This window comes from Oncorhynchus tshawytscha, unplaced genomic scaffold (assembly GCF_018296145.1).
Source record: "Oncorhynchus tshawytscha isolate Ot180627B unplaced genomic scaffold, Otsh_v2.0 Un_contig_3174_pilon_pilon, whole genome shotgun sequence".
NCBI lineage: Eukaryota > Metazoa > Chordata > Actinopteri > Salmoniformes > Salmonidae > Oncorhynchus > Oncorhynchus tshawytscha.
Window position 1 is genome coordinate 17,842 of NW_024607782.1, and position 15,065 is coordinate 32,906.

At 44.2% G+C, this 15,065-nt stretch overlaps 1 protein-coding gene across 1 annotated transcript; it reads left to right on the forward strand.

Moving 5' to 3' along the window:
• Nucleotides 1–213: 213 nt before the first annotated feature.
• LOC121842854 (TGF-beta-activated kinase 1 and MAP3K7-binding protein 1-like) lies at nt 214–14,646 on the forward strand (the record flags this gene model as incomplete). Its single annotated transcript, XM_042312625.1, is given in 10 exon segments — nt 214–470; nt 1,062–1,192; nt 5,099–5,252; nt 5,415–5,501; nt 5,738–5,876; nt 7,897–8,013; nt 8,760–8,871; nt 14,012–14,156; nt 14,434–14,566; nt 14,569–14,646. Coding segments are annotated over 10 exon segments (1,129 nt in total), but the record flags the coding sequence as incomplete, so codon positions are not given.
• Nucleotides 14,647–15,065: the final 419 nt, after the last annotated feature.

Consider the following 15,065-nt stretch of genomic DNA (forward strand, 5'->3'; position numbering starts at 1 on the left):
AATAATATTATGTCAGATTTCTAAAGTTGTTCAGCAAGCACATCTGACTCTAACTAATAAATGTTCCATCCTCTTTCTCGACTCTCGAAGTGTCATACAACACATGTCAACATGATGGCGCTATAATAAAGGAAATTAGAAGCAAACTTGTTTTACTGTAGCAAACAGTCTTTAGTTGATAAAGTATCTTTGAATGGTCGCTCTCCGTTTGGATTACTCAAGAGTCATGAGAAGAAAGAGTAATGAGAAGAAGCTCAGGTATGAAGGCGAAACTTGATTGATTTGTACAAGTTCAGATATCTCCCTTTACTGCTTTTCAAGCACATTTTGACGTGAAAATCAACGAGACGTGAAGATCAACGTGTGTCAATGCGCAATCGCTGCGCAAGGTTGACGCCCATGAATGCATCAAAGTTGTCCACAGAGTTCCATCAAAGATGGCGTCTCAGCGTCGGCAAATGATGCAAAGCGTAAGACAAAAACGATTTCTCCCTCTTGTAGACGTGCTTATTGTTAAAAATAACTCCAGTCATATTTTGTTGTTTGAAAAAAGTAATCTAGCTTTCCAAAGGACAATTGAAACAACTACTTCACGGGCCCTGTGCCGCAAACAGCAACATCCGCCGCTAGTCTAGCGTGGCTAAAAACATTGCTAGTTTAGTCAGCTAGCTAACTAAGTTTGTGTTCTTCACTTGGCAATTTATATGTATTTATCTAGTTACTATTTAAGGGGAGATTTTCTTAGCCACGGGTCAGTTGAGTTTTATCCAAATAATTGGTTATATCTACAGTAGCTAGCCAATGGTAGTGAAGAACGGGATATTTTCTGAAAACACTAACTTAATATTACACTTTGAGCCTACGTTTCTATGTGAATATTGTAGTTTCTTTGGTCGTCAAAGCCTAACTGAAGCAGAAGTCTGAGGAGACAATTAAGCAGGACAATTTCAATGGTTGTCAGAAAACTCGGAACACTAAAACCATAGAATTGGGCTACATAAGTACGATCGCTATGACTTAACACAATAGCTAATGTCATTCTTCAAACTCCACCCTGGTAGCATCAGAGCTGGACAGATGACCTGCCCCTGTGTCAGATGTGCGGGGTGGGAACAGCCCCCAACTGTACCTACGGACCCGATGGAAAGGACACCCAGAGCCACCCCAACGAGGACGGACACTTCAGGTTCAGGTAACTAAGACACCTGTGCCTGATTCACACTTTAAGGCCAACCCCAGCTGGCCTGGTTACATATCCACTATAGGTACGGGAACCATGCTGGAAAGGACCATATAACAAAAAACATATTCAAGGCAGCATAGTTTGGTTTGGCAGTCTGAAAATGCTACTGGAGCCATTGATATGTCCCTGTATACCAGCATTGCCCAAACAAGGGGTGCTGACTGATTTTGGAAATGGGGTTGTTAGATAACACCCCTCAATTGCTTGGTTCATAGAACCGGGTTTACGTCAGTAACGTCTGTTAGCCACTAGATGCTGTTGTCAGATTACATAGACCCTCAAATTATTAGAGATTAAGTCCAAGTTTGATAAACGCCCATATCTATTGGGTTAGATTCCAGTGTGCCATCACAGCAGCAAAATGTGTGACCTGTTGCCACAAGAAAAGGGCAACCAGTGAAGAACAAACACAATTTCAAATACAACCTATATATATAATATACAGTGCCTTGCGAAAGTATTCGGCCCCCTTGAACTTTGCGACCTTTTTCCACATTTCAGGCTTCAAACATAAAGATATAAAACTGTATTTATTTGTGAAGAATCAACAACAAGTGGGACACAATCATGAAGTGGAATGACATTTATTGGATATTTCAAACTTTTTTAACAAATCAAAAACTGAAATTGGGAGTGCAAAATTATACATCAGAAAAGCAGAACTTAATATTTCGTACAGAAACCTTTGTTTGCAATTAGAGATCATACGTTTCCTGTAGTTCTTGACCAGGTTTTCACACACTGCAGCAGGGATTTTGGCCCACTCCTCCATACAGACCTTCTCCAGATCCTTCAGATTTCGGTGCTGTCGCTGGGCAATACGGACTTTCAGCTCCCTCCAAAGATTTTCTATTGGGTTCAGGTCTGGAGACTGGCTAGGCCACTCCAGGACCTTGAGATGCTTCTTACGGAGCCACTCCTTAGTTGCCCTGGCTGTGTGTTTCGGGTCGTTGTCATGTTGGAAGACCCAGCCACGACCCATCTTCAATGCTCTTACTGAGGGAAGGAGGTTGTTGGCCAAGATCTTGCGATACATGGCCCCATCCATCCTCCCCTCAATACGGTGCAGTCGTCCTGTCCCCTTTGCAGAAAAGCATCCCAAAAGAATGATGTATACACCTCCATGCTTCACGGTTGGGATGGTGTTCTTGGGGTTGTACGCATCCTTCTTCCTCCAAACACGGCGAGTGGACCAAAAACTCTATTTTTGTCTCATCAGACCACATGACCTTCTCCCATTCCTCCTCTGGATCATCCAGATGGTCATTGGCAAACTTCAGACGGGCCTGGACATGCGCTGGCTTGAGCAGGGGGACCTTGCGTGTGCTGCAGGATTTTAATCCATGATGGCGTAGTGTGTTACTAATGGTTTTCTTTGAGACTGTGGTCCCAGCTCTCTTCAGGTCATTGACCAGTCCTGCCGTGTAGTTCTGGGCTGATCCCTCACCTTCCTCATGATCATTGATGTCCCACGAGGTGAGATCTTGCATGGAGCCCCAGACCGAGGGTGATTGACCGTCATCTTGAACTTCTTCCATTTTCTAATAATTGCGCCAACAGTTGTTGCCTTCTCACCAAGCTGCTTGCCTATTGTCCTGTAGCCCATCCCAGCCTTGTGCAGGTCTACAATTTTATCCCTGATGTCCTTACACAGCTCTCAGGTCTTGGCTATTGTGGAGAGGTTGGAGTCTGTTTGATTGAGTTTGTGGACAGGTGTCTTTTATACAGGTTCAAACAGGTGCAGTTAATACAGGTAATGAGTGGAGAACAGGAGGGCTTCTTAAAGAAAAACTAACAGGTTTGTGAGAGCCGGAATTCTTACTGGTTGGTAGGTGATCAAATACTTATGTCATGTAATAAAATGCAAATTAATTACTTAATCATAAAATGTGATTTTCTGGATTTTTGTTTTAGATTCCGTCTCTCACAGTTGAAGTGTACCTATGATAAAAAGTACAGACCTCTACATGCTTTGTAAGTAGGAAAACCTGCAAAATCGTCAGTGTGTCAAATACTTGTTCTCCCCACTGTATAGATATATATATTTTTTTTGTAAGTTTAGTGAAATTTGTATTGAAATTTGTATTGTTTTATCTTTTCACTTGCTTTGGCAATGTAAACATGTTTCCCATGCCAATAAAGCCCTTGAATTGAATTGTAATTAACAGAGCGGTTTTTATTTTCTTCCTACAATTGTGGCTCTATTTTTTTAACGCTTTATGACCCCATTACTGAAAGATGAGACGCTCAGAAACACGTATGTGTCTGCTGTTTCCCTCTACAAGCCTCAGTAGAACAGATTGGACAAGACCACACACTACATCAGACTGGGGGTGGAATTAGGCCCCACAACACCCACCCGTAGCACGCTCTCCAGCAGGTATATCTCACTGGTCATCCCCAAAGCCAACACCTCCTTTGGCCGCCTTTCCTTCCAGTTCTCTGCTGCCAATGACTGGAACGAATTGCAAAAATCGCTGAAGCTGGAGACTTATTTCCCACACTAACTTTAAACATCAGCTATCTGAGCAGCTAACCGATCGCTGCAGCTGTACATAGCCCGTCTGTAAATTGCCCACCCAATCTACCTACCTCATCTCCATATTGTTTTTATTTACTTTTCTGCTCTTTTGCACACCAGTATTTATTCCGACACTTCACCATCTGCTCAACTATCACTGCAGTGTTTATTTGCTAAATTGTAATTACTTCGCTACTATGTCCTATTTATTTCCTTACCACCTCATGCCATTTGCACACACTGTATATAGACTCCTTTTTTCTATTGTGTTATTGACTGTGCGCTTGTTTATTCCATGTGTAACTCTGTGTTGTTTGTGTCTCACTGCTTTGCTTTATCTTGGCCAGATCGCAGTTGTAAATGAGAACTTGTTCTCAACTAGCTTACTTGGTTAAATAAAGGTGAAATAAAAATAAAATCTTTCTACACAGAAGATCATACAAAATGATTGCCTGATGAGCTTCTGAACTTCCCAATACCTTTCTGATGCATTTCAGTCACCTCAAACTAGGGCTGGGCTTTAGTATCACGGCAAGTCAATAAAACATGAAGCGGATTTAACTTCTTTAGGAAAACAGCCCTGATGTTGGAAACAAACATTATTTTGTCATCCAGAGTCACATGCATTTATTTTCCAAACTATTGCCCGCAATATTTTACATACAGAAGGTTTTTAAAGAACCAGAGAGTTAATATTGCTTTGTTTTTAAAATGTTTGCCATGGAAACAATATCGCAATACTGGTTTTGTCCCAGCCTTACTTCAAACCATTCTTCCTTCATATTGATATACTGTCAAAAGTACTGTCAGTGTGATTTGTAATAGACTGTCATAGCCCCAATTTTTTTTTCAAGTCAACATTGGCTGTTGTTGATTACATCACGTTTTACATGGTGGGGTCGTGGGCCAAAAAAGAGAGCCCTGCTGTATAACCCAGACCCGTATGTAGCTTCCATACTCACACTTACCAAGGCTGGTGATCTGTGCAGATTACACAGCCAGGAAGACTTCTAGGAATATTGACCAATAGGACATAAAGAGTTGTCTTCTGTCCAATCAGAGGTGAGGATGGCTGTTTCCTGTACAGGGTTCGATGGGAGCAGTGTATTTTTGTGTCTCAATGGGTGAGTTTGTTGTTGCATGGCCCAGTGCCCCTGTGGGTGGAGAGTTCTCCTTAGTACCAATGATTATTTTAGACCATTCCAAACTGCCCACAAGGGGGATCCGGGCCATGCAAAACAAACTTGACCAGTGTCTCGCAACAGACCAATCAAACATAAGAGTTGTTCTTGTTTTGACCACTCAGACAAAGTTGTTTCTTTCTGTCCAATCAGAGGTGAGGAAGGCTGTTTCCTGTATGGAGTGTTTAATGGGTTTGATGGGAGCAGAGTGTCCAGCTTCGTCTCTCAGTGTCTGACAGCAGAACTGCTTCTGGGACAGCTCAAGTCTACACACACTGACTCTGATGTCCGCAGAATTCTCTCACAGGTGTGTGTGTGTGTGTGAGAGAGAGATATTGACTGTTATGTCTTTGAATCAGCGTGTCTGCCTGCAATCCTGTCTGCTCTAGGTAGAACGCATTCGCAGAAGCATCATATCATAAGAAATGCTATTTGAATGTTTATACCATTGATTCTGTTTTATCCTCAGGCCTTCGACGTTGTAGAGAAGAGTTACTTTGAGACAATCGGTGACGCTCTTGCAGAGAAGGCTACTATTATATCCCAACTACCTGAGGTAAGCATGGCACTCTGTCACTCATAGTGTGTTAAGTTTCCTTCTACTACTTAGATTTCCATGGCAACCACCGTTTTAATTCACATTAGAATGTAGTCATTGGGAATCAATATAGTCTCATTAGCCATTTAATCGACCTTAACTAACATTCTTAAATCTCTTAATCTCTCTCCTATTACCATCTTCTTCTTCTTCTTTTTTTTGCCCCCCCTCTCCCTCCCTCCCCCCTCCACCAGGGAGTATCGTTCCACCAGCTCTCCCCCCAGAGTCAGAAGCTTTCCGAGAGGCTGAAGGACCTGGAGCAGGAAGTGTCTGGTGGAGCTACCGCTGTTGTGGCTCTGATACACAACAACAAGCTCTACATCGCCAACGTGGGTACGTACTGTTGTTCCACACACACACACACAGAGGAAGCTCACATGCAGGAGCACAGCCTTGCACTAACACGACCACAGCCATGTAAACATACAAACACAATTATACCTCTTAGGGCTTCTTATGTCCTCACTGACCTTTTACACACACGTTACAATGCCATTTACTTCTCTGAATCAAAACGCCTGTTAGAAATGATATTCAGAACGTCAACAGGACTTGTTCCAGCCTTTCTGCCCTGTAACTCGTTTCTTCGTCAACATCTGTCTGTGTGACCCCGGAGGCAGAGAGAGGAAAAACATTTAAACATATTATTTGAGAAAATCTAAAAGCCAGACCACTCTGGTAGGAAATTAGAATTCTAGCCGAAAGCCAGAAAGAGATTTCTGAAATGAACACACACATTCCCTGGGATTTCACCGTGGGTTGATATAACAACCAGACCCATTTTCATAATCATTTCTCATTGGTCCAATAGGCCTTATACCATCTGTCTGACTATTCAATCCAGACATGTGTGTGTCAGTCATTGGTTCATAGAAAATAAACTCCACTGGTGATTTAAGTCCTCCATAATTGTAAAGGATCTTTAAAGCTACGATTTGGTGTCAACTATTCCAGACTGGCCATTTGGGATCCTTTTTTCCCCTCCATGGTTAGCCGCCTCTCTGCCCGTCTCAAATGGGGATTTGGGGGCCAAATAAAAGACTAAGAAAGAAGGGGGAGGAATGAAGGGGAAAAGACACTTGGGGTTTTCAAGTGTCGGAATAAGGGCAGAAAATGATTTATTTTTCAGGGGGAGAAAACTAAAGGTTGTTCATTGCAGGGGGGGTGGTGGAGAGGAGGAAAAGGAGACTGTTCAGTCTACCTCACCAGCTATGTACAGGTCAGGGTCAAAGTGGAGAGGTGACCTTGGCAATGAAACGGAACCTTTAAGGGAGAAAAGTGTTTCCAGCTGTGGAGTCACCTGACTCATTCCATACTCTGTGTGTGTGTGTGTGTGTGTGTGTCCTATGGGCTTGTTATGTTTTATTTCTGCTGAGATGTGGAAGTTGTTGCAATGTCACAGTCAGGAACACAAGATGTAAACAATGTCTCCTCTACAATTATGCTAACCAAGCTATTACCCACCAGCATGGACAGGCTATTTGATTTATTTATGGACAGGTTATTTGATTTGTTTATGGACAGGTTATTTGATTTGTTTATGGACAGGTTATTTGATTTGTTTATGGACAGGTTATTTGATTTGTTTATGGACAGGTTATTTGATTTGTTTATGGACAGGTTATTTGATTGTAATCAACTGGTCTTAAAACCAGAAAGACCAATTAATAGACATTTGTTAATTATTCTTTTCTTTTTTTAAATGTAATTTACCAGATACTCTTATCCAGAATGACTTACAGGAGCAATTAGGGTTAACTATTTGCACATCATTACAACTTTGGAACTTTTGTGTGTGAGAGAGAGAATTCCAGCCATTAAATGAATGAAGTATTCAGCGAGGTCTCCATTACAGTGACTGTTTCAGACTGGTTTCAGTCAGGGATCTGAGTGATGAGGATGTCTGGGTCAGCCTTTTAATTTATGAATGTACCAATCAATCAATAAAATGAAATGCTATTATTATACAATACTAGATTATGTTCTGTTTCTGGTCCCGGTACCAACCAAACTCTCTTACTGTATTTCATTCATATGGGTAGTTGCTTTGTGGTCCAGGTACCAACCAGGCCCTGCTGTGTAAGTCCTATACAAGGAGAAGGATATCTTACCAACAGGTTGTGTTTGTATTGTGGCCTAATGGTTGTGTTGTGGTCCAGGTACCAACCAGGCCCTGCTGTGTAAGTCCTATAAGAGGAGAAGGATATCTTAACAACAGGTTGTGATTGGTTTGTGTTTGTATTGTTGCCTAATGGTTGTGTTGTGGTCCCGGTGCCAACCGGGCCCTGCTGTGTAAGTCCTATACAAGGAGAAGAATATCTTAACAACAGGTTGTGTTTGTGTTGTGGTCCAGGTACCAACCGGGCCCTGCTGTGTAAGTCAACCAGCGACGGTCAGAACCAGGTGATCCAGATTGGACGACCTCACACCACAGAGAACGAGGACGAGCTCCAGAGACTGGCTGGGCTGGGTGAGTCTCACACACACACACACACACACAGAGTCTGTGCATGGGTTCACTTCACGCTGTTACAGCCTGGTAGCTACGGGAGAAGTTGAGCCTTGCGCTTCAACGCTCTTAGTTGTTGTGGAACTTGACCCACTAGGCTGTTTACTTTGTGCACCTACGTCATACTGCTGAATCTGCCTTTAAAATGGAATGGGGTCAATTCATTGGAAAACGCACACCTGGTTGAAGGTGACCTCTTCTCCTTCCCCCTCCCCTCTTCTCCTCCCCTTCCTCTCTTACTTTCATCACCGCCACCTATCTCTCCCATCTCTCCTTCATTCGTCCCTTACGTCTGCCCTCCTCTTCCCTTTCTTGCTGTTTCCTTGTTCCCTCCTCTACTCCCCTTCACCTCTCCTCCTGTCTTCACCTCTCCTCCTCTACTCCCCTTCACCTCTCCTCCTGTCTCCTCTTCTCCACCTCATCCCCTCCTCCCACCCTGTCTTTCCCCCTGTCGCATCCTCTACTCCCCTTCACCTCTCCTCCTGTCTCCTCTTCTCCACCTCATCCCCTCCTCCCACCCTGTCTTTCCCCCTGTCGCATCCTCTACTCCCCTTCACCTCTCCACCTGTCTCCTCTTCTCCACCTCATCCCCTCCTCCCACCCTGTCGTTCCCCCTGTCGCATCCTCTACTCCCCTTCACCTCTCCACCTGTCTCCTCTTCTCCACCTCATCCCACTTTACCCCTCATCCTCTCCTCCATCCCCCAGGTCTTGATGTGTCTGGTCTTCGTCAGGCGGCTCTGATAGCTGGTCAGAGCAGCACCAGGAGGATTGGAGACTACAGGGTTAAATATAACTACACAGATATAGATCTGTTGAGGTAGGGGTGCACACAAACACTAGCGCATGTACATCCATTTATACACACACACCCACACACAGGCTCAGAAGTCCAATTTCCTGCTGTCCTCTGTAGCCGAGCCAAACGGATGAATATAAGGCTGGATCTTTGAATAGGATTCAACTTATCCACAGAAAAATGCACTTAATTGAGTTTCCAATTGGATTTCTTCAGTGCTACATAGCGGTAGGTAGACTGAGTACAAGACATTTCAAGTGGAAAACGCTCCACTTTTGTATTTGTATTCATTAAGGATCCCCATCAGTTCCTGCCAAGGCAGCAGCTACTCTTCTGGGGTCCAGCAACATTAAGGCAGTTATATATATAGTTACAGTGGGGAGAACAAGTATTTGATACATTGCCGATTTTGCAGGTTTTCCTACTTACAAAGCATGTAGAGGTCTGCAATTTTTATCATAGGTACACTTCAACTGTGAGAGACGGAATCTAAAACAAAAATCCAGAAAATCACATTGTATGATTTTTAAGTAATTCATTTGCATTTTATTGCATGACATAGGTATTGATCACCTACCAACCAGTAAGAATTCCGGCTCTCAGAAACCTGTTAGTTTTTCTTTAAGAAGCCCTCCTGTTCTCCACTCATTACCTGTATTAACTGCACCTGTTTGAACTCGTTACCTGTATAAAAGACACCTGTCCACACACTCAATCAAACAGACTACAACCTCTCCACAATGGCCAAGACCAGAGAGCTGTGTAAGGACCACAGGGATAAAATTGTAGACCTGCAGAAGGCTGGGATGGGCTACAGGCCAATAGGCAAGCAGCATGGTGAGAAGGCAACAACTGTTGGCGCAATTATTAGAAAATGGAAGAAGTTCAAGATGACGGTCAATCACCCTCGGTCTGGGGCTCCATGCAAGATCTCACCTCGTGGGGCATCAATGATCATGAGGAAGGTGAGGGATCCGCCCAGAACCACACGGCAGGACCTGGTCAATGACCTGAAGAGAGCTGGGACCACAGTCTCAAAGAAAACCATTAGTAACACACTACGCCGTCATGGATTAAAATCCTGCAGCGCACGCAAGGTCCCCCTGCTCAAGCCAGCGCATGTCCAGGCCCGTCTGAAGTTTGCCAATGACCATCTGGATGATCCAGAGGAGGAATGGGAGAAGGTCATGTGGTCTGATGAGACAAAAATAGAGCTTTTTGGTCTAAACTCCCCTCGCTGTGTTTGGAGGAAGAAGAAGGATGAGTACAACCCCAAGAACACCATCCCAACCGTGAAGCATGGAGGTGGAAACATCATTCTTTGGGGATTATTTTCTGCAAAGGGGACAGGACGACTGCACCATATTGAGGGGAAGATGGATGGGGCCATATATCGCGAGATCTTGGCCAACAACCTCCTTCCCTCAGTAAGAGCATTGAAGATGGGTCGTGGCTGGGTCTTCCAGCATGACAACGACCTGAAACACACAGCCAGGGCAACTAAGGAGTGGCTCCGTAAGAAGCATCGCAAGGTCCTGGAGTGGCCTAGCCAGTCTCCAGACCTGAACCCATTAGAAAATCTTTGGAGGGAGCTGAAAGTCCGTATTGCCCAGCGACAGCCCGAAACCTGAAGGATCTGGAGAAGGTCTGTATGGAGGAGTGGGCCAAAATCCCTGCTGCAGTGTGTGAAAACCTGGTCAAGAACTACAGGAAACGTATAATCTCTGTAATTGCAAGCAAAGGTTTCTGTACCAAATATTAAGTTATGCTTTTCTGATATATCAAATACTTATGTCATGCAATAAAATGCAAATTACTTACTTAAAAATCATACAATGTGATTTTCTGGATTTTTGTTTTAGATTCCGTCTCTCACAGTTGAAGTGTACCTATGATACAAATGACAGACCTCTACATGCTTTGTAAGTAGGAAACCTGCTAAATCGGCAGTGTTATCAAATACTTGTTCTCCCCACTGTATATAGTTTAAAATATTACATTTCATAACACGTTTCACGGCACATTAAGTGTTTCCCCTCAGGCCACTACTCTACTATCACATCTCTACAATACAACATCCTGTGGACCTGTGTGTAGAGTGTGTGTCTTATCATGTGTGTCTGTGCCTGTGTGTGTCTCTTCACAGTCCCAGCTGTTCCATAAGGTGTATTTTTATCTGTTTTACTGCTTGCATCAGTAACCTGATGTGGAATAGAGTTCCATGTACTCATGTCTCTTTTTAGTACTGTGCGCCTCCCATAGTCTGTTATTGAGGATTGTGAAGAGACCTCTGGTGACTTGTCTTGTGGGGTATGCTGGGTATCTGAGCTGTGTGCTAGTAGTTTATACAGACACCTCGGTACGTTCAGCACGTCAACACTTCTTACAAAAACAAGTAGTGATGAAGTCAAACTCTCCTCCACTCTCCGTGAGAGATTGACATGCATATCATTAATGTTAGCTCTCCGTGTACTTTTAAGGGCCAGCCGTGCTGCCCTGTTCTGAGACAAATGTCATTTTCCTAGGTCCCTCATTGTGGCACCTGACAACACTACTGAACAGTAGTCCAGGTGCGACAAAACTAGGGTCTGTAGGACCTGACAACACGACTGAACAGTAGTCCAGGTGCGACAAAACTAGAGTCTGTGGGACCTGCCTTGTTGATAGTGTTGTTAAGAAGGTAGACCAGTGCTTTATTATGGACAGACTTCTCCACATCTTAGCTACTGTTGTATCAACATGTTTTGACCATGACAGTTTACAATACAGTGTTACTCCAAGCAGTTTAGTCACCTCAACTTTCCACGTAATTTATTACATGGTTTAGTTGAGGTTTATTGTTTAGTGAATAATTTGTCCCACATACAATGCTTTTAGTTTTTCAAATATTTAGGAATAACTTATTCCCTGCCACCCATTCTGAAACTAACAGCAGCTCTTCATTAAGTGTTGCAGTGATTTCACTCTCTGTAGTAGCTGACGTCAACAGTGTTGAGTCATCCAGACAGCTGAATCCCTGATTGTACCTGGATCGTGTTGTTGAGGCTTCCATTAAAGAACACCCTCTGTGATCTGTTAGACAGGTAGACAGGGGGTATGAAGCCATAACAGATATGTTTTTCCATCAGCAGAATATGATCGATAATGTCAAAAGCCACAAGTCTAACAAAACAGCTCCCACAATCTTTTTATCCATTTCTCTCAGCCAATCATCAGTGATTTGTGTAAGTGCTGTGCTTGTTGAATGTCCTTCCCTATAAGCATGCTGAAAGTCTGTTGTCAGTTTGTTCACAGTAAAATAGCATTGTATATGGTCAAACACCATTTTTTCCAGAAGTTTACTAAGGTTGGTAACAGGCTGATTGGTCAGCTATTTGAGCCAGTAAAGGGGGCTTTACTATTCTTGGGTAGCGTAATGACTTTACCTTCCCTCCAGGCCTGAGGGCACATGCTCTCTAGTAGCCTTATATTGAAGATGTGGCAAATAGCAGTGGCAATATCATCCACTATTATCCTCAGTAATTCTCCATCCAAGTTGTCAGACCCCAGTGGCTTGTCATCGTTGATAGACAACAATCATTTTTCACCTTTTCCACACTCACTTTACGGAATTCAAAATTACAAATCTTGTTTTTCATAATTTGATCAGTTGTTATACTTGGATATGTAATGTCAGCATTTGTTACTGGCATATCATGCCATTGAAAAAATCTATATCAGTGGCAATAACAGTGGGTTTTGTGTTGAATGAGCAATCTGATTCAATTTTTGCCCAAAATGTCACTTAAGGTGCTCCAAAGCTTTTTACTATCGTTCATTATGTAATTTATCTTTTGTTTCATAGTATAGTTTATTTTTATTCTTTTTATATATTATATAGTTTAGTCACATGATTTCTCAATTTGCAGTACGTTTGCCAATCAGTTGTGCAGCCAGACTTATTTGACATTCCTTTTGCCTCATCCAACTCAACCATACCATTTTTCAATTCCTCATCAGTCCACAGGGTTTTAACAGTTTTTACAGTCATTTTCTTAATGGGTGCTGCTTATTAGCAACTGGAATAAGCAATTTCCTAAATGTGTCAAGTGCAGCGTCTGGTTGAACCTCATTACAGACCAACAAATATTCTTTACAGCATCAACATTGGAATCGCTGCAGATCTTATTGTATGACCTCTTATACACTATATTAGGTCCAGCCTGTGGAACTTTGGTTTTCCTAGATATGGCTACTATTGTGATCACTACATCCAATGGATTTGGATACTGCCTTAAAGCACATTTCTGCAGCATTAGTAAAGATGTGATCAGTACATGTTGGTGATTGAATTCCTGTGCTGTTTGTAACAACCCTGGTAGGTTGACTGATAACCTGAACCAGGTTGCAGGCGCTAGTTACAGTGTGAAGCTTTCTCTTGAGTGAGCAGTGTGATCAAAGCCTGTCAAAATATACCCCTCTGTTTATCTCAAACATTAACAAGCATTTCAAACGTTATCCAGATACTGACTGTTAGCACTTAGTGGTCTATAGCAGCTTCCCACCATAATGGGCTTTAGGTGAGGCAGATGAACCTGCAGCCATATTACTTCAACAGTATTTAACATGAGATCCTCTAAGTTTTACAGGAATGTGGTTCTGATGATGAACAGCAACACCTCCACCTTTGGCATTTCTGTATTTTCTGTAGATGTTATAACCATGTGTTGCTGCCACTATAGCATCAAAGGTATTATCTAAGTGAGATTCAGATATTGTCTGAATATGAATGTCACCTGTTGCTAGCAAATGATTGATTTGTGGGCTATTTTTAGCACTTTTCTGGGATGCTTGATTGTTTTCATTGCTTAGCAGAAGTAGACATGCTCATGTTCTGTATGTTAGTGCAGGGTGAGCTGCACACAGTGGACTTCCTACTAGGGCACACCGCCTCAGTGCGAACACTATAACTCATAGGCACATGATTACTACATACAATAGCTGTAGGATCCACTTTAGATTGTATTGTAGGTTGGAAACAATGTTTTGCTGCACTTCCTCTTATCGCTTACCTCTATCTCATCCCTCTCTTTTCTCCTTTCTTTCTCTTTCACTCGCTCTCACTCTCCTTCGATCTGTCCGTCTTCTTCATTTTCCTCCATGCCCCGCCCACGACCATCAGCGCCGCCAAGAACAAGCCAATCATAGCAGAGCCGGAGATCCAGGCCAGCCAATCGTTAGAGGGTGTGACGGGCTTCCTGTTGCTGATGTCAGAGGGGCTCATCAAAGCCCTGGAGTCTGCCCACGGACCTGAACAGGCCAATCAGGTGGGTGCATTCACTTATCCAATGAACCTCTTAACCAATACATTCACAACAAGCTTCTTTGATAAAGATCTCGTTCCAAGGAGGACGGTGCTGGTCTTTCCCAGTCGTCATAGTTCACCACCACCTCTTACTCTCCTCTTCCCAACTCCCACATCATCTACCCCTGTCTACCTCTCCTCCTCCCTCCCTCCTCCCCTCTCTCTCCCTACTGATTTCAGTTGATTTCCCCATGAGATGAAACGTTGCATCGTTTTCCCCTCTCCTCCCCCTCCTCTAGGAGATGGTAGCGATGGTAGCAGCAGAACTAGCCCAACAGGGAAGCCTAGAGGCCGTGGCCCAGTCGGTGGTGGAGCGGGTCAAGCGGCTACACCACGATGTCTACGCCAGCGGACGCCAGAGAGCGTCCCACTGCCCCGCCACGAAGACATGACGCTGCTGATACGCACACTCAACTACACGCTGGCCGACGGCGCGCTCACACCCACACAGGGTAGGTGGGGAGAGACGCACCCACACAGGGTAGGTGGGGGGAGTGACGCGCCCACACAGGGTAGGTGGGGAGTGACGCGCCCACACAGGGTAGGTGGGGAGTGACGCGCCCACACAGGGTAGGTGGGGGAAAGACGCGCCCACACAGGGTAGGTGGGGAGAGACGCGCCCACACAGGGTAGGTGGGGGAGACGCGCCCACACAGGGTAGGTGGGGAGAGACGCGCCCACACAGGGTAGGTGGGGAGAGACGCGCCCACACAGGGTAGGTGTGGGAGAGACGCGCCCACACAGGGTAGGTGTGGGGAGAGACGCGCCCACACAGGGTAGGTGTGGGAGAGACGCGCCCACACAGGGTAGGTGGGGAGAGACGCGCCCACACAGGGTAGGTGGGGAGAGACGCGCCCACACAGGGTAGGTG